The sequence below is a fragment of the Salmo trutta genome, chromosome 15, assembly GCF_901001165.1.
Source record: "Salmo trutta chromosome 15, fSalTru1.1, whole genome shotgun sequence".
NCBI classification, from domain to species: domain Eukaryota; kingdom Metazoa; phylum Chordata; class Actinopteri; order Salmoniformes; family Salmonidae; genus Salmo; species Salmo trutta.
In genome coordinates this window covers 36,173,904-36,201,531 of record NC_042971.1, presented here as the reverse complement: position 1 = coordinate 36,201,531, position 27,628 = coordinate 36,173,904, and the positions used below count along the sequence as shown (strand labels likewise).

Sequence of the window (27,628 nt, the reverse complement as noted above, 5' to 3'; positions counted from 1 at the left end):
AAGCAAAAAAGTTAGCTGTGATGTATTTATAACATTATACAGGTTCATAATGTTCTTTAGACTGCACTTTAATTTATAGGAGCTATGAATATATTTATATTTCATTATGAAAAAAATATACCCTAAAGTACTCGGGGTAAAGTTACTCAAATTGCTTATCCATTTCTTACGTTCTTATAGTAAAGTGTAACATTTGATCTTTCATTGTATGTAGTCTTTATCATACTATACGACAGCAAGATGTTACAATATAATTTGGGTACATTTACACAAATCTAATCCATATACATGACATAAACTGTCATTGAACGTTTGTCTCATAAAAATATCACTGTTTGTGATTCATGTGGAACAAATATTCATGGTTTAAAACATTTATTTCAGAGGTCTAGAATTGTTACGGGTTACGCCTGTGTTGTAAATAACTACACTTCTACCCCTTGAAATGGTGTTACTGTAGCTAGCCAATGAGATAGCTCAATTTGCTGATGGTGAACCAAATGCAGGCTGGTCCCTTTAAATGGGTGAGAGTGAACAGTGATCCGAATCAGTCAGCTGCACTGTCGGCCATGTGTCCCTGCGTCCTCCTCCCCTCTCATTCAGCCTTTTCCAAACGACAACATCTCCCCCTCCCTCTTAAACCCTGCTCCTGCTCCCGCTCTGCTTTGCTCTGCTATGCTCCGAGTGCAGTCATTTCTAGTGCAGAGAAATGTCCCTGGTGACAATGAAGGATGACGCAGGCTCTCCCTCTCTCTTTCTCTCTTTCTTTTTCCTTTCTCTCTCTCCTTCTTTCCCAATAGCTCTATATCTCTCCTTGTTCTCCCTCTCTTGTTCCTTCTCCCTTTCTCCTTGCTCTCTCTCTCGCTCTCTCTCTCCTCACTCACCCTCCCTCCCTCTCCCTCTTCCCCGGCACTGCAGTGCTGGTTGTGATTGCACACACACGCGCACACACACACGCCACACACCACACACACACACGCTCTCACACAGCGGAGTGTAGCTGAGAGACAGGGACTGCAGCAGCATGCACCAGCCGCGTCTGATCTGTGTGGTGACATGAGGAAGAAGAACTGGGAAGAGGATATAGCATAGCAGTGTCTTACACAACCCAACCCCCATGCGTACGGTCGCTACATCTCTGCTCTGCAGCAGTGGCAACGGTGCATTTCAAGAGCGGACAGCTTATGTTATCTTCCCCCTCTGACTGCACTGCCTCTGCATCCATCCCATTCACTCTGTTCCTCCCACTCCACCTCTTCCTCATCCTCCCAACCACGGCATCATTAGGCAGGACTACAGACCGTCCGGGATCACCAACGGCAATCACTGGATGCTCAGGTTTGCCCTCTCTGAAGGAGTCGTGGTGGAAATGCTAAATCATCATTACCTCCATTAACAACCGGATTCTAATCTAGCTCAGGAGACAAGGAGAAAAAAAACACCCCAAACAACGAAAAAGGAGTCTTAGATGTTTGTGACGCTCTTTGTCGGCGCTGTTGGGTAGTTGATTCGTTTCTTCTATTTGCTTGATTGTTTTTATCTTCTCTGAGACTGGCTAGCAGGCACTGCAGCACCAGGAAGGACTGCAGGAGCCGTGAAGGGTAGGGCATGAGGACCCAGGGGCGAGCCAGCGGAAGGGCTTGAGCTACCATTGCAGCCCCTGCTGCTGCTGAGGTGCTTATCTTGATTTTTTTTCTCCAGAAAGGGCGGCTGGTTGGGGTGGGTTGTGACAGTGCAGGTACTCAGGACCCTGCAGAGCGGAGTGGGTGGCTCTGGCATAGAGGAGCCAGGCAGGGAGGCAGGACGTCCTGTGGGAAAGGAGGAGAGAAGAGAAGAAGAAGGGCTGGCTCAGGCTCGGGCCCCTGATGGTGGCTATTTTTATCTCCCCTAGCTGAGTGATTGGGGACAGCCGGTAAAGAGAAAGATGCTTATGGGTGCGGGACGAGACACGGCGCGGGATGAGGCCCAGAAGCTTCACCGGAAATGGCTGAAGCACCAGGCCTTCATGACCGAGCTGGCCCGCAACAAAGAATGGCTGGCCAAGATAGAGCAGGTGAGTGGAGAAGGGAGGGGAGAGGGTAGTGGGAGGAGGTCAGAGAGGGCAGGTGAATGGAAGGTGCTGGGGGAGGGTAGTGTGAGCACATGATTGAGAGAGGGTAGTGGGTGTGTGCGTGGGGGGGTAGCAGTGTGTGTATGTGCGTGTAAAGGGATGATGGGCGATAAGACACATCAGACGGTGGATGGGATGTTGGGGGGGGCGGTGTCATTACTCCATTTTGAGTAAACTGTAAACAAATGTTGTTATATGCTTCTACTAAGGACATCCAGAATTTCAAGTTCAAGGTTATAAATGTGAAAGCTGTATTGTTTTCTGCATGAATGGTGCAGTAAATCATAAGAAAGGTATTTTTCCATTGCCTTTTCAGCTACGTACTAACATTGGATTCTATTTGCGCAGTGTTTCCTCCTCAAAATATTTCTTATTAAGAATTGGATGAAACCTGTGAACAACTTGACAGCAAGTGGGCAATCTATCAAACCTGTGTGATACTGCCAACATTCATGGCCTTGTTTTATGAATATACCGCCAAGTCTTTATTAATAGCGTAGCTCTGTACAATAGGAAATGGTTTGTATGGTAACTAGATAGGCCTACAGCAAAAACATTTATTTAACATTTATTTAACTAGGCAAGTCATTTAAGAACAAATTCTTATTCATAATGATGGCCTACCCCGGCCAAACCCTAACCCGGACGACGCTGGGCCAATTGTGCAACGCCCTATGGGACTCCCAATGCCAGCATCCCAGTTCTCCACTGCTGTCAACAGTGAAGAGAACCCACACCTGGGTCGTGTTCAGTAGAGAGAACATTTTTCGAAACAGGAAGAAACTGGGAGGTACTAGCTGAACTTGTCCAATAAGAACAAGCCTTGGTGTTACCGTGAGCCCTACTGACCACGATACAAGTGTACTTTAACCACACTGCTGCAGAGAAGCCTGGTGGGAGGCTCATGTGTGTGCTTCACGTTTGAATCAGTTGATTTAACCCAGAATTCCAAAATGACCCCTAGCCCCTACACCTAAGGCACTCCTGTGGAACTGGAGGATGGTATAGGTGTAAGTAATATGACACAAATTCCACACAGCCAATCAGAAGGCCTGGTGAAAAAATTGCCATACCAAATCCTTTCAGATCTACAAGGGTTAAGAGTCAATTTAGAAAAAATCTACCCATTCCAGGAAAAGGTCTGTGTGGTTTGTAAAAGTGTTCAGTGCAAGTTATTTGATTGAGGGCTAGGCAATACTGTGAGAATTAGCTTATCTAGCCCACATACCCTTTTGAATGCTTTCTTGACCAATGTTGACTCAATTTATTGAGGCCCATCAAGAGAGAAATACAATAGATTGGATGTGAAAACAGCACTTGATCAACATGGTATGTAGGATCTAGCTAACTAATTATTGTGGATAACACCATTTTAAAAGCTCTATGAGTTAGTTAGATGTCTTGACGCTAAACATGAAATGTCCTGAGCTTTTTTGCAAGAACGTGATTTAACCTCAGTTCGCGTATGTTTTAAGATTGATATTTAATGGATTTCAATGCATTCTGGTAAATCTGTTTTGTTATTGTAGAGGTGTACTGAAATCATTTATTCATCAAGCTCATAAGCAGAGTATGTATCTTTTCACTTCCAAAATCGCATTGAATGTTTTGGCATGATAAACTCAATCACCTCTAATTTACAAAAAGTATTCTGTTGCTATATATCCAAATGCAGAAGTTATTGATCACACATTTCATATAAATCTAAATGATATACCACTGAGATGTTAATATGATATAGTAGATGTTAAACGTGAAGTGGTGAATGAATGATTGAGACTGAGAGCCCCTCACCATACCATACGTATCAGAATGCTCACATGGCCATCTTGCTTGTCCATGCAGGAAATGTGTCATGCAGTGTACCATGCAAGACTAGGCCCCCCTTCATGAGCCTGATGCTGCTCAAGATTCTGTCCTGCAGCCAAAGGCAAAAGGGCTTTGTAGAGGATCTAGGTTTGACGCCCTTTTCATGAGCACGTCTTTGTTTATTCTAGATGTGGCTGTAAAATTCAATTGGATTATATTATAATAGGTGCAGTGAAATAACTGATCAATCCAACGGGGAATAAAAGTAGTCAGAGGAGATGTCCTTAGTTGGAGCTGCAGTACCAAACAGTTAATCGCCATCCGTCCAACACTGACGAATCTTTGGAAAGGCCAGGGCCATGTTCAGTAGGACATAACGTTCTACTGAACAGGCATACCTCTCCGTCTTGTAGAGTAGGGATTGGAGCTGGTTCTTAAATGATTGATTTTTGGGAGTGAGGATGTACTCGGTGCTGTTGTGTCTGTTGGTAGAGTAGATATAATATGTACATGCATAAAAAAGCCCTTTCATATTCAGTATCGGATGTTAGTGACCTACATTTCATACCTGTGTAAGATATACTATCTTGGATGAAAGCATCTTACAATTAAGTATGCATTGTTTATTATTTACATACATCTACAAATGGCTGTGAAACATCTACTAGTGGCACAGGGAGGCCCTAACTCTAGAACAACAGCTCTGGTCAAAGTGAAAATGGAGTGAAAAAGGGTACCGGCTCTGCTTCGGAATCATCAGGCTATTTGTTTAACCTCTCATGCCATACACCAGATAGATACAGTACATCGAATGAGTGGACATGGAGTGCAGAAGATGGCTGCTCTGTCTGTGGTGAATGCATCCACAAGGCTGACTAGCGGGATTTCTCAAGGGCTCTGTCTCTGCTAACCCCACACAGAGTGTTACAGAGACCCTCATGTCTCGCTACTCTCACTAACATCACTTAATCGGCCCCCACCTCTCCTTCTTCCTCTCCCTCTCTCGTTACCTGGGAGACTGGGGAGAAAAGATTACGCTGCGGCCTGGTGCGATTAGAAAACTCTGTGTCCTTTTGGAACGGTTACTGCCCTGGCCCATGCCTCTGCTCTCCCACTGTACTTACTCAGCAGATGGGCCTGAGCCCCAGCTTGGAGCTCTGAGCTGGGGCTGGGCATGAGCTCGGAGCTCTGATCTGGGGCTTAGGACTGAGCTCGGACCTCTGAACTGGAGCTCTTTCGGTGGAGGCCTCTTCAGTCCCCTGGGGACGCTTGTCTGTAGCAAAGAGAGGACTCTGGGTTTTACTTAAGGCTGACCTTGTGGCAATGCTTTGCCAATGGCTCAGGGGTCAAACGCTGTGTAAACACAGACAACACAAAAATACTTATCCATCTCGAGCATTTTACACTGTTTAACAAAAGCAGACGACAGGATCGCATGTCCGTTGATTTGGTCTGGTGTAGCTATTTTTAAACTATTGGTTTGTGAATCTGAATTTTAGTCAGTGTTGTTTTGGTTTCTCAGAGTAGTAGCTAGAATCTATCTACACCAGTGGAGGCTGCTGAGGGGAGAGCGGCTCATAATATTGTCTGGAATGGAGTGTAATGGATGGAATGGCGTGAATGGAATGGTATCAAACACATGAAAACTATGTCTTTGATACCATTACATTTACACCATTCCAGCCATTATTATGAGCCGTTCTCCCCTCAGCAGCATCCACTGCTACACACCCACTTGAGAAGCCATGTAGAGTGATTCCTCACGAAACCCAGACAAAAGAAGACCATGATTTTGGGGATTTTCACAAAATGGAATCCATAGAATAGTCCGTTAAACAAAGGATTGTTGACAAATATTTGACATTTGTATCTAAAAGCATAATTGAGAAATAATTTATTAAAGTTGCCATATTAATTATATTTTGGCCTTACCCAGGCCTCCTTTAATACTCTATAGTGTTTCATCTGTAGGTGCTACAAAGCAAACATTGGTGTCATGTCCCACTGGGCACAGACGTCAGTTCAACGTCTAGTTTTGATTTACATGTGGTTGAGTTGTCAACTAATGTGAATTTAACGTGAAATCAACAAAAAATGTCACCATGTCATTGGATTTAGGTTGAAGGTTGGGTGAATAAAAGACGAAATGCCCCTTGCGTTGATGACTTTTTGCAAATCCAATTAATTTCCGACGTTGATTCAATGTCATCACATCGTTTTTTTGGCGTTGAAATGATGTGGAAACAGCATTGATTTAACCAGTTTTTGCCCAGTGGGATGAAGCTTTACCGCTTGCTCTGTAATATGAGTAGTATTTGGATTTCAAAAAGTATTTTTTTTACATTACAATTATTGGCACCCCTGTTTTCAATACTTTGTGCACCCTCCCCTTGCAAGGATAACAGCACTAAGCCCTTTTCTACAATGTTTTATGAGATTGGAGAACACTGGGAGAGATCTTAGACCATTTCTACATACAGAATCTTTCCAGATCCTTGATATCAATCGGTCTACTCTTGTGGACTGCCCTCTTCAATTCAAGCCACAGGTTTTCAATGGGGTTCAAGTTCATAGACTGAAATGGTCATTACAAAATGTTGATTTTGTGGTCAATTATCAATTTCTTTGTGAATTTTGATGTGTGCTTGGGGTCATTGTCTTGCTGGAAGATCTACCTGTGGACAAGTTTCAGCCTCCTGGCAGAGGCAACAAGGTTTTTGACTAAAATGTCCTGGTTACTATGTACTTGGTCGAGTTAATTATGTTGTTGACCTTAACAAGGGCTCCAGGACCAGCAGGCCCATACATCAAAGATCCACCACCATATTTTACAGTAGGTATGATGTTTTCTGCATATGCATCCTTCGTTTGATACATACCTGCCACCACTGTGTGGCTAAAACCTCTACATTCACCTAATATGACCATAGCACCTGTTTCCAATCCAAGTGTCAATGCTGTTTAGCAAACTCCCAGTGTTTACATTTGTTGGTCACTCTTAATAAAATAATAAATTCTGCCAACCCTTACAAAGAGCATGTTGGCATGGAGGTGGCGTCGAATTGTAAATTAAGACATTTGGTGACCCCGAGATGGGACCAAGTATTGCAATTCTCCAACTTTGGCCCTTGGATTTTTCTTTGCCTCCAGAGCCATCTTCCATACTGTACGTGGGGACAAGATACACATGCATCAAGGAAGTTTATGTCTGTTCCAGTTGGTTTACACTTCTTAAATTGATTTTAGTGGAACAGGAAGCCATGTAAGGCCACAATTCAATGTCTTAAGTTAATGCAGATTTAATTTTGTTTGATTTCATTTATAACAATGTTTAGGGTGGCCAATCATTTTGACACCTCTCTTTTTGAGAACAAAAGTATTACTTATTAAAGAAAATGTCTTTATATGAGCAATTGTATTCGTATAAAATAATATATATATATATATATATATTTTTTAGCATACAATATTGCTTAGTATTTGTGTTATAGGTTTTATACATTATTTTTTGCTAATCTTTATCAATCGTGCCAATGATGTTGGAGGTGAATATGTGCTTGTCAGTGTGCTTGTCAAGATGCATAGTGTATTTACATAGGTGTATGTGTGTATGTACTGTAGGAATGTATTGGTCCCATGTCTAATGTATTGCCCTGACATCCCCCTCTCCTTTGCTCTTCCTCACTCTCCTCTCATATCTCCCTCTCCTCCTTTTTCTTTCTTTCTGTCCTTCTCATTTCTCTCTCCTCTCCATTTCCTCTCCTCCCCTCACACTGATGTGTCTTCTTCCTTCTCTCTCCCTGTGTGTCAGTGAAGACGAGGGAGAGGGGAGAGAAAGAGACCTAGCCTGCTTTCTGCCTGCTCTGCATTATGAGAGGAGAAGAGAGAGGCAGAGAAAAAGAGAGAGGGAGAGAGAGCGAGGGAGAGAGAGAAAAAGAGAGAGGGAGAGAGCGCTAGCAGCAGTTAAGCAGAGAGACTGTGCCAAGAGGAGAAATGCAGCACTGCATTATGAAAGCCACAGGATAGGCCCAGCTCGCTCTGAGAAACCTATAGGAGAGAGCTATACAGGAAAGGAGATACAGGAGAGAGAGGGAGAGAGAGAGACCAAGATTTACAGGATGAAATATGTTGTATTCTGGGTTACTATGCATTTCCCTGCAATAGTACAATAGATAGCAACACCAGTTATTATCATTTAGTAGGGTATTTAGAACAAAGGACCAATTTGATCCAAGCTTTTCTTCAAACGGGGTTGACTTGAAAACAAACATTGCACTAGGCAGGTCTCTATTAGACTTTCGGTTTTGAAGGTCTGCTACGTGTGTACAATACAGGACTTTATGTCGGTTTCACTACACATTTTCCCTTTGCTTCCTTACGGCTGACTGACATTCAGTGGTCCTTGATAGAGATGACGAGGAAACGTCTGATATGAACACTTGTCATAGGAAACACCTCCTGTTCCTCTCAGTCGGAGCATGGGAGGAGACTTTGCATGCGGATTCTATTTCAGGAGACTTGGAGTGGAGCCACAGAGAGAGCTCCATCAAAACACACACACACACACACACACACACACACACACACACACACACACACACACACACACACACACACACACACACACACACACACACACACACACACACACACACACACACACACACACATACATACATACATACATACATACATACATACACACACACAGAGAGAGAAGGAAAACGCCACAAGCTTTGATCTCTCTCTCTACATCTAGACTCCCCTACGTATTTATTTGGACAGTGAAGCTAAGATGTTTAATATGGATCTATACCACCATTGTGGATTTAAAATCAAGTGTTTTATATGAGGCGACAGTACAGAATGCCAGCCCTTATTTATTTGAGGGTATTTTCATATATATCTCTGTTATACCATTTAGAAATTAAAGCACTTTATGTATCTAATCCCCCCATTTGAAGTTACAGTGCCTTCAGAGAGTATTCACGCCCCTTGACTTTTTCCACATTTTGTTGTGTTACAGCCTGAATTTAAAATATATTAAATTGAGATGTTTTGTCACTGGCCTACACACAATACCCAGTAATGTCAAACTGGAATTATGTTTTTAGAAATGTTTAGAAATGAATAAAAATGAAAAGCTGAAATATCTTGAGTCAATAAGTAAGTATTCAACCCCTTTGTTATGGCAAGCCTTAAGTTCAGGAGTAAAAATGTGCTTAACAAGTCACATAATAAGTTGGACTCACTCTGTGTGCAATAATAGTTTTTAACATGATTTTAAACACTAACATCTCTGTGACCCACGCATACAATTATCTGTAAGGTCCCTCAGTCGAGCAGTGAATTTCAAACACAGATTCAACCACAAAGACGAGGGAGGTTTTCCAATACCTCACAAAGAAGGGCACCTATTGGTATTTCATTTTTTTAAAGAAGAAGCAGACATTGAATATCCCTTTGAGCATAGTGAAGTACACCCAGTCACTACAAAGATATGTGCGTCCTTCCTAATTCAGTTGCCGGAGCAGAAGGAAACCGCTCAGGGATTTCACTGAGGCCAACTGTGACTTTAAAACAGTTACAGATAATAATGATGAGTGAGAATGTTACAGAGGCATAAATATCAAACCCCCCAAAAAATGCTAAACACTCCCCTTATTGGTAATGGTGAGAGGGGCATGTTTTGGGGGCATGATCTTTGCGCATCTGTAACTTTCTCACTCATCATTATTCCAGATTCATTCATGATTATCCGTAATCACATCTGCATCCACATTAGAAGTATTAAGAAATATGTTATATTCTTGTTTACAATAAAAGTGACTCCAAAATGACACAATACATTATTTACCATTCAGTTCTATTGGGTACAACATAATCCAAAACACTACCAAAACCATCTGTAAATGTATCCAAAAGGTTTGCAGTGTCACAAGCTTTGTAGTCATTGCGTGCTAGGAATATGGAACCAAATACAAAACTTTAACTAAATGTAATACACTATAAGGGAATTTGTCCAAATACTTATGGCAACTTCAAATGGGGAGACTAGATACATAAAGTGTCTAAACAGTAAAACAGATACACTACATGACCAAAGGTATGTGGACGCCTGTTCGTCGAACATCTCATTCCAAAATCATGGGCATTAATATGGAGTTGGTCCCCGCTTTGCTGCTATAACAGCCTCCACTCTTCTGTGAAGGCTTTCCACTAGATGTTGGAACATTGTTGCGGGGACATGCACTGATGTTGGGCGATTAGGCCTGGCTAGCAGTCGGCATTCCAATTTATCCCAAAGGTGTTCGATGGGGTTGAGGTCAGGGCTCTATGCAGGCCAGTCAAGTTCTTTCACACTGACAAACCATTTCTGTATGGACCTCGCTTTGTGCACAGGGGAGTTGTCATGCTGACACAGGAAAGGGCCTTCCCCAAACTGTTGCCACAAAGTTGGAAGCACAGTATCGTTTAGCATGTCATTGTATGCTGTAGCATTAAGATTTCCCTTCACAGGAACTAAGGGGCCTAGCCCGAACCATGAAAAAAATGATTCATCATTCCAGAGACAGCGTTTCCACTGCACCAGAGTCCAATGGTGGCGAGCTTTACACCACTCCAGCCGATGCTTGGCGTTGCGCATGGTGATCTTAGGCTTGTGTGCGGCCATTCCATGAAGCTCCCGACAAACCATTATTGTGCTGATGTTGCTTCCAGAGGCAGTTTGGAACTCAGTTGTCAGTGTTGCAACCGAGGACAGATGATTTTTACGTTCCACGTGCTTCATCACTCGGCGGTCCCGTTCTGTGAGCTTGTGTGGCCTACCACTTCACGGCTGAGCTGTTGTTGCACCGAGACTAGACATTTCCACTTCACAATAACAGCACTTACAGTTGGCCAGGGCAGCTCTAGCAGGGAAGACATTTGACGAACTGACTTGTTGGAAACGTGGCGTCCTATGATGGTGCCACGTTGAAAGTCACTGAGCTCTTCATTAAGGCCATTCTACTGCCAAAGTTTATCTATGGCGATTGCATGGCTGTGTGCTCAATTTTACACACCTGTCAGCAGTGGGTGTGGCTGAAATAGCCAAATCTACTACTTTGAAGGGGTGTCCACATACTTTTGTATATATAGTGTATGTATGGAAATACCCTCAAATAAAAGGTGACATTCTTTACTGTTGCTTCATACTAAACATTTGATCTCAAATCTAAAATGCTGGCGCAAACAGCAAAATTAAACTTCTAGCTTCCGCTGTCCAAATAAAAACACCTTTTGGCATTTCTAGAGCCATCGTGGCCTTGCTCATGTGTTGACTTAGATTCAGGGACAAAGATGATAAATGAACCACACATTTGTTATAGCCCAGAGTTTGAACAAAAGATGTGACATTTGGGGTTGTCTTGGTGTTTTTGACCAGACGTAACATCGGTTGTTCAATCAAAAGGTATTTTTCTTCTTTTTTTCCTAAACAACCTTTCAGTTAGGGTCATGACCTTTAAACTAGTGCTGATCGGTTATTTCTCTGATTTTAAACAACTAATTGACCGACGGCGGTTAAATTATTTGAATTCCATTTAGTTCAGTTTTTTTGTGTGAGCTCAATGTGCACATTGCAGTTTCTCTAGAGATAACTCATATCCAGCCTGAACTGTGTGATGTAGTAGGGAGTTGTGGTTTCTAACAGGCCAATATTCTACATAGTTTAGTGCATAAAATGGGTTTTTAACTATAATGCCCATAATCCATTGCACATATACTTGTCCAGTCTGTTTATTTTAGGCCTGCTACTGAAGAGAGAAGAATGCAGGATAGTGAGGGGATATAGAGAGCAGCTGTTGCTTCACGATCTCACCTGAAAATACATGATCTAAGTGATTGATAGTTGGCATTCAGCAGTCATAAAAGTATGCCTTTTTACTTTGAAGAACTACAAAATAGTGATTTTGTCAGACAGCATAGGCAGCAGTTCTATAGAAATGGGATGAATTGGAATGAAATAATAAAGTAATCAAATAAACAAATGTAATATACACAGCAACTGAAATATTTTATTAAAGTAATGTGAACAAATGATGGTTAATAAGTGATAAGCACTAATGGGCAGTCACTACCATCATGGGACTTTGATTGTTTTATTTATGTGTTGTTACAGCATTCAACCCACATAATTGAAAGCGAAAGCGAAACCCGTGATTGTTTTTTAGTAATCGAACCGAAACTGAACCGACCTCAAAAAGCATGAATTGCTCAGCACTACTTTAAACAGAGACCGTGCTGTGCTTTTCTGTGGTGACTTCAAAAGTTTATGCTTTGGAATGGCTGGGATCCATAGCCTTTTATTGAGACACTGTAGACTTGTGTGCAGACACAGGATGATTTTCATGGAATTCATGTAAAATCAACCTAAAATCAACCTGATTGAAAAGCTTGCCCTACAACCAAGAATCTTTAAATGGCCATGATGAACAAAAGTATGACATTACAGAAGATCAATCCACCTACGCATAGACAGCAATAGAGAGACATGAAACGTTGTCTATGCTTCAATCTGCTGCAGTCATCCTGCACATTTCACACTATGCTTTGTTAGCCAGATCTGGTCATATTAGGCTTGGGTTTATTCATTTCATATTTTCTGGCATTATGCACCAAAGAGTAGTACTGTATGGAGATTGTAGCCTATATCTGAGAGATTTTCAGCATACTGTACTAAACGAGCAACAATCAGCACAGCCAGTGAGTAACATCCCTCCAAGGGAAAGCTGACATTATACTAGTGTACATGTTGGAGAGAAGCATGAAATCTCTCAGTTGAGAAATCCGACAGTTCATTACTTTATTTAACATCTGAGTTTGATTTTAACACAGTACCAGCAGGGTGCCTTTACCATTACGACAATGGTACATGATAAAAACGGCATATCAACTGAACTATCTCAGCTTATATTTAACCATACGAACAGTGAAATGAATTGTTGGCCATGTAAATGACAGTAGTTAGGATAAACTAAAACTAAGAAAATAACTTTGGTAGTGCAGATACTGTATGTAACCACCGTTCTCTCTCTCTCCTCTATGTGCCTTCAGGAGGGCCAGGAGCTGATCGATGAGAAGCCGGAGTTGCGTTCGGTGGTGCAGCAGAAGCTGGAGGAGATCAGGGAGTGCTGGACGGACCTGGAGAGCACCACCAAGGCCAAGGCCCGAGCTCTGTTTGAGAACAACAAGCCAGAGCCGGTGGTGAAGAGCTACTCAGACCTGGACCACCAGCTCTCTGGCCTGGAGAAACAGCCCCCTCAGCTGGAGCAGGCTCACCATCTGCCCACCTTCAATGAGCAGCTGCATAAATTCCAGGTGTCTATCTATGGAGGCTGCTGAGGGGAGAACGGCTCATAATAATGTCCGGAACACAGCAAATGGAATGGCATCAAACACATTGAAACCATGTGTTTGATGTATTTGATACCATTCCACTGACTCCGCTCCAGTCATTACCACGAGCCCGTCCTCCCCAATTAAGGTGCCACCAACCTACTGTGGTGTCTGTTTACTGTTATAGTTTGTTCTTTATGTTTTTTGTTTTAAGGCAGTTATTTTGTGACAAAGACTTTGTGCTTTGGACAACTTATATCAGAACATGGAGACTACATTTAAGAGTGTAACACAACACATTTCAACTACATTTTCAATGAGTTTATGTAATCTTTACAATCCATTCTACTGTCTGTTAATGCTATAGAAGCCGTTGTTGGGATTTTTCTGTGCCAAGTTCCCGCCCACCAGCCACTAGGCTGGTTGACATTAAAGAATGCACCGTATGCTTTGTTCTTAAAGCCGTCTAACCCATTACATAACGTTGAAACACAACACACACATAAGAAAATAGCTGAAAGTGCTGTTCAAGCCCATGTGCTGTGTGTTTGGGGCATCAGTCTCTCATCATCTAGCTCTAACATGACCTTTCCTTCCCTCGGGCTGGCCTTCCTCAGTCTCAGATGGGGGACTTGTACAAGGACGTAGGGGAACTAGGGTCCCTCCAGGGGGTGTGCCTCCCCCAGCGAGGCAGCCTGGTGAAAGGCGGGGAGGGAGAAGGGGGCGAGCAGCCAGCTGTGGTGGAGACCCGTATCGTGCGTCTCATCGAGCCCCTGAAGGAGAGACGTCGCATCCTGCTGGCCTCCAAGGAGATGCATCAGGTCGCCCAGGACCTAGAGGAAGAGATAGTGAGTGACTGACACACTTTATTACTCCATGGTGCCTCCAGCCTTTCTTACTCTATCTATCCCTCTCTTCCTGGCATAGCTTAATCTATCCATATATTCAGTTTGTTTCTATCCTATAGCCTCATAAGGTCTCTAATATGTTTTTCTAAATGTTTCTTATGTTATATGGCCAAAGGTTTAATATGTCTCCCATCCTTGATCAATTAAACCACCAGGCTCTCCTATCAATGAGATAGGTATGTACAGACAGTCACTGATGACAATTTGCTGATGTTATAGCTGTGGATCCAGGAGCGGCTTCCTCTGGCTTCCTCTAAGGATTACGGAAACAACCTGCAGAGTGTTCAGCAGCATGTCAAGATCAACCAGGTGAGAGACAGATTACCTCTATACAAGCACACAACACTATCTCCCCACAGCACAGTATCAACTCAATCACTAGCCCTGCTCAGCTCAGAACTAACTACAGTCCCCACAACACTAAACCATGGTTGTGTTCAGTAGGGAACACGGCCACACATTTTTGGTGAAGGAAAACGATAGTACCTCCCCAGATACTACCTCCCCATTTCACTCTGTTTGGAGGCGTTTTCTTCCAGCTGAAAATGACCCATGTCTCTTATTGGTCCGTCAGACGCTGCAGAGGGATCTGCAGGGTCGCCAGGCGCGGGTTGAGGAGGTGTTGGACAGGGCAGGGATCATCGCCTCTCTGCGGACCCCCGAGGTGGACTTTGTGCGCGAGGGGGCAGGGCACGTGCGTCAGCTTTGGGAGGTGCTGAGGCTAGAGGCGGAGAGGAGGTCTGTGATGTTGGATGTGGTGCTGCAGGCCCAGCAGTATTACAGCGAGGCGGCCAAGGTCGAGTCCTGGCTGGCAGGCCAGAAACTGCACCTCATCAGCGAGGAGAAGGGTATGGTACGTATGGCTGGCACGGTATCATGAGACTGAACTGGCAGGGTGGGCATGAGACTGGCCCATTGGTTAGTGCACAGTGCTCCAGGAGGACTTTTACCATCATTTGTCTGCTGTGCCTTTCTTTTACAAACAATTTACTTCTGGGTGATGGTTTGTTTGTAAAATGTATGTATCTGTGAACAAGGATTTGGTCCCTAATATGAGGTTCCTCTTGTGTAGGACGAAGCAAGCACCCTGCAGCTGCTGAAGGAGCACCTGGCATTGGAGGCGATGGTGGAGAACTACGCTGAGACAGTGGGCATGCTCTCCCAGCAGTGTCAGAGACAGCTGGAACTGGCACACCCAGACAGGCACGAGGAGACACACTGACAGTCACTCTCAGGCTCAGACTAGATCTAAACACATCCTTCAATACCCACAAACAACGGCTAATTTATTAGTGGAATTTTACCATGGAGCAAATAAAATGATCTCAGTTTGTATAAGCTACAAAATGTCAGTGAATGATCAATTCTCTTACTGTCTACTGTGTAAACATCACCCTCAATATCCCCTCTCTCTGTGGCAGTGAGGGGATCACCAAGCAGCAGTCCCACATAGACCGTCTGTACGTGTCTCTGAAGGACATGGTGGAGCACAGGAAGACCAAGCTGGAGCAGCAGTATTGGATGTACCAGCTCAACAGAGAGGTGGAGGAGTTAGAGAAGTGGATCACTGAGCGGGAGGCCGTTGCCAGCTCCACTGAGCTGGGCCAAGACCTGGAAGATGTCACGGTCAGTCTGTCAATCAATCAGTCAGGCAATCAATCAATCAATTGATGATTCTTGTTCACAATCAGTCCCTGGCAAATGGCATTGTCATGTGTTTATTCAATAAACATTATTTTATGTGAGTATTTGAGTTTTCAAGTGCGCCATAAACACAGAACTGAGTGAGACAAAACAAAATGCAATAAAAATGGCGTCAAAGAAATGGAAATGTGAAATATAATACATGCCCTCTATAACTTTGGTCCCAAGCTTATTTTGGTCTCTCTCTCACACAGATGCTACAAGAAAAATTCACCAAGTTCTGCTCAGAGACAAACAGCATAGGCCAACAGAGGATGGAGCAGGTGAATAAGATGGTGAACGAGATGATAGACTGCGGCCACACGGACGCGGCCACCATAGCTGAGTGGAAGGATGGACTGAACGAGTCATGGGCCGACCTACTGGAGCTCATGGAAACCCGAGGACAGATGCTGACAGCGTCATACCAGCTGCACAAGTTCTTCACCGACTGCAAAGAGGTACAGCTCAGTGTTTCCACAAGATTATTTTCTAGGCGGGGCACATAGGCCCCCAAATCATCATCAAGGTCCTCTTTAACCAAAATGTTTAATTGAAACCAATTGAATCCAAATAAATGTAGGCAGAGGGAAACAGAGCTAGGCAGAGAGGCCTGACCTGCCTGTACAATGGTGAAATAAACCCTAGTACGGCTCGGCTGGATTTATATTAGATAACATCAGACAGCGTAATGTTTGGAGGTGCTGGTAGACCGTAGACAGTGTGGTCTTGCCATTATCCTGATGTGTGAGGTACTATTTCTGAGGGTCTTGTGATGATGATGATGCTGTCTGTCCTGTGCTGTGCTGTAGGTCTTGGTTCAGATTGCGGGGAAGATGAGGCAACTACCAGAGGTGAGGGCGTGCCAAGCCAGCATCGCCAACCCGGCCACGCTGCAGAGGCTCATGCGCTCGTTTGAGCACGCCCTCCAGCTGCTTGTCTCACAGGTGAGTGTAAATTCTTCTATGACCTTGAGGAACATCAATGCTCTCTGGGTCTCCTCTAACACCCATCAGTCAAATAAGTAATTCTCCTGGAGGGCATAAGTATGTTACAGATGTTAACCCCAAGATACACAGTGGAGCCGTAAACAGAATACCATTATGCGTACAGTAGCAAAGATGAAAGATATTGTGCACAGACTCGAGTAATAATTTTGCCTCAACCCTAGCTAGCACACCTGATTAACTTGGCTGTAAACTAAACTGAAGACCAACCATGATTAGATGATGATTTGAGATGACAGAGGCATGTCCTGTGTGGTACTCCAGGTAAGGCAGCTGCAGGAGAACGCGGCCCAGCTGAGGGCCATCTACGCCGGGGAAAAGGCAGAGGCCATCATGAGCAAGGAACAGGAAGTGATGTCAGCATGGAAGGAGTTGCTGGTTTCCTGTGAGGCTAGTCGCGTGCAGGTCACCTCGGTGACAGACAAGGTCCAGTTCTTCTCAGTGGTGCGTGAGCATCTCATGTGGATGGAAGGCATCATGGGACAGATTGGAGGGGACGACCCCAGGTAAGTAATTGAAGGTCTCCTTACCTGAACTGAAGTCTAATTGTCAGCCATTTCGTTAATCTCATACCTCTGATACTTGACTTGAGAAATAGGCTCTGCTTAATTTACGGGTAAAAAAATAACTGTATCTGAAATGTATATGTAATGTTCTATTTTAGTTACCATATCATGCACCCCTAGTTGAGCTAATTCCTTCTTGGCTTGCACATACTGTAGGGTGTATGGTCCCATTCAAGTTATGCAATAAGCTCTCTTTACTGCCTAGTTTCAAAATAAAACGCTTAGCCACCTTGACCTGATTGTATTCTGCCATTCAGTTTTTGTTTACAGTATTTAAGTAGTAGTAGTATTAATTCTTCTTTTAATTTATGTATGACAGGAAGTTCACATCACTCATTTACTCTACTTTCTACAGCTAGTTTCTCAGTACACTAACCAGGCACTTGGCTAACATTTCACACATACACTTTACATACTACTGAACTAAGCCGGGCCAGACTGTACTTCGCAGGCTTGTTTACAGTATGTATCCACCATATAGTTACTAGAACCATGCTGGAAAGGACAACTTGAAAATAAAATATCCAAGCCAGCACAAGAAAGTATGGTTCGAACCGGAACGATATAGTGTTATAATGGTAATAGGTCCCTTTCTTCACTGGACTCTTCTTTTCTGACATTTGCATGGTGTGCTTCCCTCCTGTCTGACCTGGTCCTATGGGGTGGCTTCTGCCAGGGATTCGTCCTCTGCGGAGGTGATGATGAAACAACATGGTGAGCTGAAAGCCAAGATGGACGGCCGCAGTAAGACCCTACAACAGTGTGTCGAGCTGGGAAAGATCCTGTTGGCCGCAGGCAACCCAGCAGCTGAGGAGGTCAGCATCACACACACACATCACAACACACTGTATGCACCAAAACCACACAGCCTCGCATACAACACAACACTCTGTATGCAGCAAAACAACACAACACTCTGTATGCAGCAAAACCACACAGCCTCACATACAACACAACACACTGTATGCAGAAAAACTGGTTGAATCAACATTGTTTCCACATCATATCAACCCCAAAAATGTATGTGATGACATGGAAAACTCATTGGATTTGTAAAAAGTCATCAACATAAGGGCATTTCATAACTTTTAACCTAAATCCAATGGCGTGACATCTTTTGTTGATTTCACGTTGAAATATTTGACAACTCAACCAAATGTAAATCAATACTAGACGTTGAACTGACATCTGTGCCCAGTGGGTACACAACACACTAGGCAGCAAAACCACATTTCAATCATGCAGTGTTATTGTAACTAAAAATAACAATAGATATTGTATGTGTGTCTTCAATGATGTGCGTAAGGAGGTGTATCACTTAAACCTCATATGATGATGAATAAAATTCTCTGTCAGGACTGACTTCAAATATTTTGATAAATTGTCATTACGTTACATTTCTTGTAATCTTGAATGTACCCCGTCTCTCTCTCTCTCTCTCTCTCTCTCTCTCTCTCTCTCTCTCTCTCTCTCCACAGATAAAGGAGAAGTTGGACACACTCCTGGCTAAGCAGAAGGATCTCTCTGAGAGATGGGACAAACACCAGGAAAAGCTACAGCGCAGTGAGTGACTCACTACACTGTAAGGCACTGTGGAGGGAGCACAAAGAGCTCTCAGGCAGCACTGCAGAATTTTTTATATGGAAGGAAGGAAGGGCTCGTGCTCAAGAGAAATACTGGTTTTAGATCGTGCCTCAGCGAACGGCTTTCACTATGAATATTTATGTGTGTGTGTGTGTGTGTGTGTGTGTGTGTGTGTGTGTGTGTGTGTGTGTGTGTGTGTGTGTGTGTGTGTGTGGGCTTCAACAATCATTTCAACGTGACTAGACTAGACGACACGTTACAAAACAGTACAGCCATTTTTTTCTTGAGCGTAAGGGGGGGCGGAACATAATTACAAATAATATTTGCACTGCAAATTGGTCACAATAATCCCAAACAGATATATTATTTGACTAAAACATAATTTCAAACCTTGCTTACATTTGTATATGATCACGTCTCTCTCTATTATGTGTGGGAATACTTGGGAACAGAAATCCAAAATGTAAATCACTTGGAGCTGATTTCCTGTTGTTTTACAGTCTTTTATGTCCCCATAAAATAAAATTATTTTATAAATTATTATTATTTTTTGCTCAGAAAACTTGGGGAGACAAATAAAACCACTGGCCTGCGGGGCCGCCAGTTGGGGAACCCTGACCTAGCACTGGAGTTGAGATACATTTCATGTAAATCATTCCATTGATGTCAGTGGGAGACAAATTCATGCCCATTCAGCATAAATGTGTACAGTATATGAGCTTTGGTTAATGTTAAAAGACTTTGTTATAATAAGAACTATCGAATTGAGCATGCCCATCTCTTCTTCTTTTCTACAGAGAAGGATCAGTTCCAGTATGCCCAGGAGACGGTGAAGGCGGAGGCCTGGCTGAAGGCCAAGGAGCCGCTAATCAACTCCAGCTCCAACTCCAGGGAGGCTGGGGGTGCTGGAGGAGAGGCCCAGGCTCAGACTGACGAGGTGGAGCAGCTCATCCTCCGCCACGAGGCCTTCCGTAAGGCTGCAGCCACCTGGAAGGAGCGCTTCAGCTCACTGAGACAGCTCTCCAACGTAAGCTCTTCTTTAGATAGATACAGACAGTCTACTGTAATGTACCACTGGCTCGTCATTGTTGGCACTGTCTGGTGACAAAGCAGATTTACTTAAGTCTTTGCTTATGTCTGTTGTCTAACATACAGTACCAGTCAAATGTTTGGACACACCTACTCATTGTTCTTTATTTTCACAATTTTCTACATTGTAGAATAATAGTGAAGACATCAAAATTATGCAGTAACACATATGGAATCATGTAGTAACCAAAAAAGTGTTAAAAAAATCAAAATATATTTTAGATTTTAGTTTCTTCAAGGCAGTCACCCTTTGTCTTGATGACATTTTTGCACACTCTTGTTATTCTCTCAACCAGCTTCACCTGGAATTATTTTCCAACAGTCTTGAAGGAGTTCCCACATATGCTGAGCACTTGTTGGTGGCTTTTCCTTCACTCTGTGGTCCAACTCATCCTCCTCGCTGCTTCACGGTGGGAACTACACATGCGCATATCATCCGTTCACCTATTCTGCGTCTCACAAAGACAGGGTGGTTGGAACCAAAAAATCTGAAATTTGGAGTCATCAGACCAAAGGACAGATTTCCACCGGTCTAATGTCCATTGATTGTGTTTCTTGGCCCAAGCAAGTCTCTTCTTCTTATTGGTGTCCTTTAGTAGTGGTTTCTTTGCAGCAATTCGACCATGAAGGCCTGATTCACACAGTCTCCTCTGAACAGTTGATGTTGAGATGTGTCTGTTACTTGAACTTTGTGAAGCATTTATTTGGGCTGCAATTTCTGAGGCTGGTAACTCTGTGTCTTCTTTTCCTGTGGCTGTCCTCATGAGAGCCAGTTTCATCACAGCGCTTGATGGTTTTTGCGACTGCACTTGAAGAAACTTTCAAAGTTCTTGAAATTTTCCGGATTGACTGACCTTCATGTCTTAAAGTAATGATGGACTTTCGTTTCTCTGCTTATTTGAGATGTTCTTGCCATAATATGGACTTGGGCTTTTACCAAATAGGGCTATCTTCTGTATACAACCCCTACCTTGTCACAAAACAACTGATTGGCTCAAACGCATTAAGAAGGAAATCAATTCCACAAATTAACTTTTAACAAGGCACACCTGTTAGCTGAAATCCATTCCAGGTGACTACCTCATGAAGCTGTTTCAGAGAATACTAAGAGTGTACAAAGCTGTCATCAAGTCAAAGGGTGGCTACTTTGAAAAATCTCAAATATAAAATATATTTTGATTTGTTTAACACTTTTTTGGTTACTACATGATTCCATATGTGTTATTTCATAATTTTGATGTCTTCACTATTATTCTACAATATAGAAAATAATAAAAATAAAGAAAAACCCTTGAATCAGTAGGTGTGTCCAAACTTTTGACTGGTACTGTATCTGTTAGGATTTTGTTTTCTTTCTTAGCCAAAGGGTTTCGTTCAGACGTTTGATTAATAGTTTACAAGACAAGAAAGGTATTTTAAGTACAGTTTGTCCAGTCTAGTTTGCCAACTCTATACCTGCTAATTGCTTTGCTGTTACGTTTTTCATTACTCTTCACTGCAATCTTGACTTTCAGGCAGAGAAGCTGAGAGAAGAACAGAGCAGCAAGCCTGCCCCAACGCCACTCTCCAGTCGGAGGATGTTCCCATCGTCCTGCCTCACTCCGACCTTTCCCCTTGCTACCTCAACTCTGCTGAGGCAGACGGTCCAGCTGCATATTGAGCCCAGGCCCAAGCAGACTAGTCTGGGGATGGCTGCCTCTGCCTCCACTGCAGCCCAGAGGTTGGGTTCTACCATGGCCAGCTACACTCCTGTCATGAATGGCTCCAGTTACCATGGACTGGACCATCAGAGCAGCAGCGGGGGGTTGGAGAGTTCTAACTACCCTGGGCTAAACCATCAGGCCGGTGGAGGTGTGGACAGCAGCTCCAGTTACCTTGGAGTGAACCATCAGACTGCCCCCCCACCAGTGGATAGTTCTGGCTACCTTGGACTGAACCATCAAAGCAGTGGGGGTATGGTTAGTCCAGGCTACCTACCACAAAATCAAAGTAGTGGGGGTATGGGTAGTCCAGGTTACTTGCCGCAAAATCAAAGCAGTGGGGGTATGGGTAGTCTAGGCTACCTGCCGCAAAATCAAAGTAGTGGGGGTACGGGTAGTCCAGGCTACCTACCACAAAATCAAAGTAGTGGGGTTATGGGTAGTTCAGGCTACCTGCCGCAAAATCAAAGTATTGGGGGTATAGTTAGTCCAGGCTACCTTGCGCAAAATCAACACAGTGGTGGTATGGGTAGCTCAGGCTACCTTGCACAAAATCTGAGTAGTGGGAGTATGGGTAGTTCAGGCTACCTGGCTCAAAACCATCAAAGCAGTGGTGGTATGGGTAGCTCAGGCTACCTGGCTAAAAACCAAGGTAGTGGGGTTATGGGTAGTTCAGGCTTCCTTGCGCAAAACCAATGTAGTGGGATTATGGGTAGTTCAGGCTACCTTGCGCAAAATCAAAATAGTGGTGGTATGGGTAGCTCAGGCTACCTTGCACAAAATCTAAGTAGTGGGGGTATGGGTAGTTCAGGCTACATTGCACAAAACCAAGGTAGTGGGTGTATGGGTAGTTCAGGGTACCTTGCGCAAATCCAAGGTAGTGGAGGTATGGGTAGTTCTAGCTATCTGCCTCAAAGTGGTGGGGTCATGGACCCCAAAATGGCATATGCGTGGCAGCATCTGAAAGCCGACTGCATGCAGCCCAGGATCAACCATATCCACAAGGCTGTCAACCCCCTCCTGGAGGCCAGCAGGGCACAGAGGGAACAGTTTGGGGACATCCCCATGGTAGACATGATCGGGCCAGAGTCCGGCCTGGAGCTCCTCCATGGCAGGCTTCAAAGGGACCCCCGCGGCAGCCGCTCCGACCCCCAGATGGACCACCTGCGGCGGGAGAGGGAGTACAAGCTGGGCCGCCAGACCTCCAGCGAACAGGAGATCCAGGCGCGGCTCAACGAGCTGCCAATGATCGTGCGTCAGGAGCGCTATAGGCGACGCCTGGAGAGGCAGTCGTCCAGCGAGCAAGAGGGCAGTGGGAAGGCTAGGACACCGAGGCAGGACGACTCCAGCGACATGGAGTCAGCCAAGGAAGGCTCTGACAAACGCTCAACGTGAGTCCAGGACTGCCTGGTCATAGCCTTAGCAGTGCTTCCCTGTGCTGTCTGTTTTTGTGGCAACTCATTTCACATGCTCATTACAAAAACAGTTGTGTCTTGTCAGCAATGTCCACTGTGATCCAAAAGCTTTGATTTGGAAAGTATTGATTATATTCCCTGTTTGGGTGACTCATGGCAGAAACTGTCTCATTGCAGAGAGAAGAGAGCCACCACAATGGCTGAGATTGTGGAGCAGGCCCAGGAGAGAGAGGCAGCACAAGTAAGTTATTTCACATGGATCTAACAGTATTTCCTATTTTGATACATTTATCTTCTGCACATTTTATATTTAGTTTTTGTATAGTGAAGATACAGTTTGTTAAGCCACACAGGCCGGCTTTCTGAATGACACACCACTCTCCTGTCTGTTCCAGGCCAGAGGGGAGACGTACCGCCCCACCAGCAGCCTCTCAGCACCCGTGACCTACGAGCGCCCGCGCGCCCGAGACCGCCCCAAACCCCGCAGGAGACCCCGCCCCAAAGAGCCTGAGGAGAAGCGGCGCTCTCGCTCGGCTCCAGCCCAGAGTCCGGCGCAACTCTTGCCGCCCTCACACACTGCCCATAACGAAGGCTTCCTGTACCGCAAACACGACTTTGAGGGCCACCAGAAGAGTCCCAGCAGGTGGGCTATCCACCGACTCACAGTCACACACACCACATACCACACCACACCACACACTTCCCCACACCCACCCTAATACACACCACACCCCACCAAACACCACACAACACCTCACCACACACCCCACAGAATTAAATGGTTACTGTAGATCACTAAAGGATATATACAGTACTCTATTGCCATACTATGACACACATGTCGATACTCTATGAATTCACTTTGGAAAAAAGGAGAAACACGCATATGTTGCACAATAAGCTGTTCTTGTTTTGCAGTAAGTCGTGGGTGAACTTGTATTGCGTGTTGTCAAAAGGAGAGATCATTTTCTACAAGGACGCCAAGAGCATCACCACACCTTACAATGAAGAAACCCCACTCGACCTGAGCGTCTGTATATGTGATAGCACCATGGGATACAAGAAGAAGAAAAATGTCTTCGTTATCAAGTATGGCTTGATGAAGAGGATATTTTTTTACTCCAACTTACTCCTTATTATAGCATATCATTATTTTGTTCACCTCAAAACTTTTGAGTGTCTTTAAAATCCCTGACTAGAGAATAGACTCTTGGTAATTCCATAACAATGACTCTCTCCTTTCTTCTCCAACAGGAAAAATGATGGCAATGACTATATTTTCCATGCAAAGGATGAGGTGAGAATGCCTGTGATGAAAATGAACATGTTTCATCTAATGTCTTAACATCAATGATTTACTCCCATTAGAGAGCTAGATAGGCCACTTCTCTGTGCAGAACTCCTCTCTAAGTTTCTTCCTACAGTAGGTTCTTTCCTTCTAGGGAGTTTTTCCTGGCCACTGTGCTTTCGCTTCTGCTTTGCTTGCTCTTTGGGGTTTAGACCGGTTAGCTGTAAAGCACTTTGTGAACTCTGCTGATGTAGAAAGGGCTTTATAAAAGAAACTTATTTTGATTGATTTATTGATTAAATTACTAGTCTTGCTTCTTGGTTTTGTAGAAACCCTAACATTCCCATGTCTCTGGGTGCACTGTTGCAGGAGGACCTGAAGGCTTGGGTCACTAACATCACCACCAGTATAACTGAACACGAGGAGATCGCCAAGTGGGACAAACCCACAACCTCGTCCACAGATCCCGACCGCTCGGAGAGGAAAGAGAAGTCAGAGGGTGACGCAGATGCCAGGTCAGAGAGATCTGAGATGGGAGGAGAGGTGGAGGAGGAAGAGAGGTCCGATAAGGATAGATCTGAGAAGGGAGAGGGGTCCGAGAAGACAGGCGAGGGCTCCGAGAAGGCAGACACGTCGGAGAGGGGTGAGATGGCAGAGGGAGGGGCAGGGGGCTCCAGCACGTCAGGGAAGAGCAAATGATCCCCGCTAAGTGGAGGAGTGGACTGCATCCAACCATCTTCCCGCTCCATCCTAACATTACCCTAAGACACCAGACGGTGGTGAGCAAGCGAGACGGAGGGAGAGTGTGTGCATTTTTGTGCATATCTTCTCTCTCTTTCTCTCTCTCTCTATATATATATATCTCACTGTCTCTCTCTCTCCCTGTGACATCCTGAGGCTTGGGTCCTTGGACTACCTAATGTTAACTGTGACAGACTGATCGTTCAGCCCCTATCCCAGGCAAAATACATCAATGCTTGTATTGCATTTTGGCCCTTGCTGGTAAATTGGAGGATGGAGGAGATGAACCAGCGCCACCGTGTGGTCACAGGCATTCGTCACAGTCACAACTCATTGATAATTTATCTCTTGGATTCACAGCATCTCTCAGTATATATATATATATATATATATATATATATATATATATATATATATATACCTATGACTGACTATGTAATGCTCTAGAAAAACCCAAGCAATGGTGAATGAAATGTCTCACAATATTTTGAAAAAGCTTTTTTTCTGAAGCAATATACTTTTTTATTTCTTCTCTTTGTTTGAGAGAGAGGGAAAGGAGACAAGAAACAGTTACTTATTATTCATTATATGATTGGTCACATTCATCATCAGCTTGTTTCCAGCAGGTCAGCAGCACCTTAAACACTTTCAACACATCTGTGTATACTCAGCATATTGACATTTCAAACTCACCTCATCTCTATATCTGAGTCATGCTGTCATGATGGAATGCTGGTATTACCTATGTGTGTTAATAATGGAACTGATCAACACACGTGTTTCTCTTCTGAACTTTTGGATTAATCGTGCACAGGCCCATGGCATGCCAGGAGTAAAGGTGAATTAGGTTTGCCAACTTAAGCAAAACTCAATCACCCCCAAGAGTCTATTTGAGGAGGCAATGCCAAACTTAACCCACTTGTAGTGCCAGGCCTGTGTCTACATCTCACTTATTAAATCTAACCATCCATGGCATGACATTGTATAGTGCACCTTTTACTTTAATGAAAAGTAATGTTCTTCATGGTCTTGAAGTTGACCAGTTCTGAAATGAATTTGGCTGTGCAATAATTTAATCTAAAGGAAAGTACTGTGTAAAATGCTAACATCATGGTATAATTCTGGAATCCTGAAGAACGTTCTAAAGGCTTCTCTTCGGGGATCTTAAACTCTCCCCACATGAAGTATGGTGATATGAAGACATGTTTTAACGACAGAGCAGAGAAAGTTCTCCACATTACAAGCCCAAGTCAGACATCCTTCATGCTTCTTTCGAATTCTATTTGATCTGAGACAAGAAGCAGTATAACCTCATTGCTGTTTTTATTATATTACTGCAATATATTTCATAAGGATTGTAATTGTTGCACTAGTGAAAATACAATAGTTACATCAATATTAGATGAACCTCAGAATATATTATTAACTACTTCTCCCTCCCTGTTTTCTTGCACTCTGAGTTGAAACCAATAGAAAATGATTGTCAGTCAGAGGGGATTTATCTAGTCATGAAATTGTACATAAGCTACATGGCCAAAAGTATGTGGACAAAGGCTCCTGAGTGGTGCAGTTGTCTAAGGCACTGCATCTCAGTGCTAGAGGCGTCACTATAGACCCTGGTTCGATTCCAGGCTGTATCATAACCGGCTGTGATTGGGAGTCCCATAGAGCGGCGTACAATTGGTCCAGCGTTGTCCGGGTTTGGCCGGGGTAGACCGTCATTGTGAATAAGAATTTGTTCTTAACTGACTTGCCTAGTTAAATAAAAGGTTAAAAAAATAAATAAAAGTGCTCGTCGAACATCTCATTCCAAAATCATGGGCATTAATATGGAATTGGTCCCCCTTTTGCTGCTATAACAGCCTCCACGCTTCTGAGAAGGCTTTTCAGTAGATGTTGGAACATTGCTGCGGGTACTTGCATCTATTCAGCCACAAGAGCATTTGTGAGGTCGGGTACTGATGTTGAGCAATTAGGCCTGGCTCGCAGTCGGCGTTCCAATTCATCCCAAAGGTGTTCGATGGGGTTGAGGTCAGGGCTCTGTGCAGGCCAGTCATGTTCTTCCACAATGATCTTGACAAACCATTTCTGTATGGACCTTGTTTTGTGCACAGGGGAATTATCATGCTGAAACAGGAAAGGGCCTTCCCCAAACTTTTGCCACAAAGTTGGAAGCACAGAATTGTCTACAATGTCATTGTATGCTGTAGCGTTAACATTTACCTTCACTAGAAGGAAAGGGCCTAGCACGAACCGTGAAAAACAGCCCCAGACCATTATTCTTCCTCCACCAAACTTTACAGTTGGCAATATGCATTGGGGCAGGTAGCGTTCTCCTGGCATCTGCCAA

At 43.9% G+C, this 27,628-nt stretch overlaps 1 protein-coding gene across 1 annotated transcript; it reads left to right on the top strand.

Moving 5' to 3' along the window:
• The first annotated feature begins 944 nt into the window (after positions 1-944).
• Positions 945-26,876, top strand: LOC115148901 (spectrin beta chain, non-erythrocytic 4). Its single transcript, XM_029691201.1, has 19 exons — positions 945-2,053; positions 13,016-13,279; positions 13,915-14,145; positions 14,425-14,514; positions 14,780-15,058; positions 15,278-15,408; positions 15,627-15,831; positions 16,104-16,349; positions 16,701-16,835; positions 17,160-17,401; positions 18,138-18,276; positions 18,940-19,024; positions 19,843-20,072; positions 21,649-23,225; positions 23,427-23,490; positions 23,645-23,892; positions 24,168-24,338; positions 24,504-24,546; positions 24,907-26,876. The coding sequence occupies exons 1-19, from the start codon at positions 1,925-1,927 to the stop codon at positions 25,234-25,236; spliced, it is 4,839 nt and encodes a 1,612-aa protein (XP_029547061.1). The 5' UTR covers positions 945-1,924; the 3' UTR covers positions 25,237-26,876.
• The last annotated feature ends 752 nt before the right edge of the window (positions 26,877-27,628 follow it).

Excerpts from the sequence above, each read along its gene's own strand:
- LOC115148901 (XM_029691201.1), top strand. The coding sequence starts at position 1,925 with ATGCTTATGGGTGCGGGACGAGACACGGCGCGGGATGAGGCCCAGAAG. Across the intron at positions 14,146-14,424 it reads AGGACCTAGAGGAAGAGATA|CTGTGGATCCAGGAGCGGCT; the intron begins GTGAGTGACTGA and ends CTGATGTTATAG. Across the intron at positions 14,515-14,779 it reads AGCATGTCAAGATCAACCAG|ACGCTGCAGAGGGATCTGCA; the intron begins GTGAGAGACAGA and ends TTGGTCCGTCAG.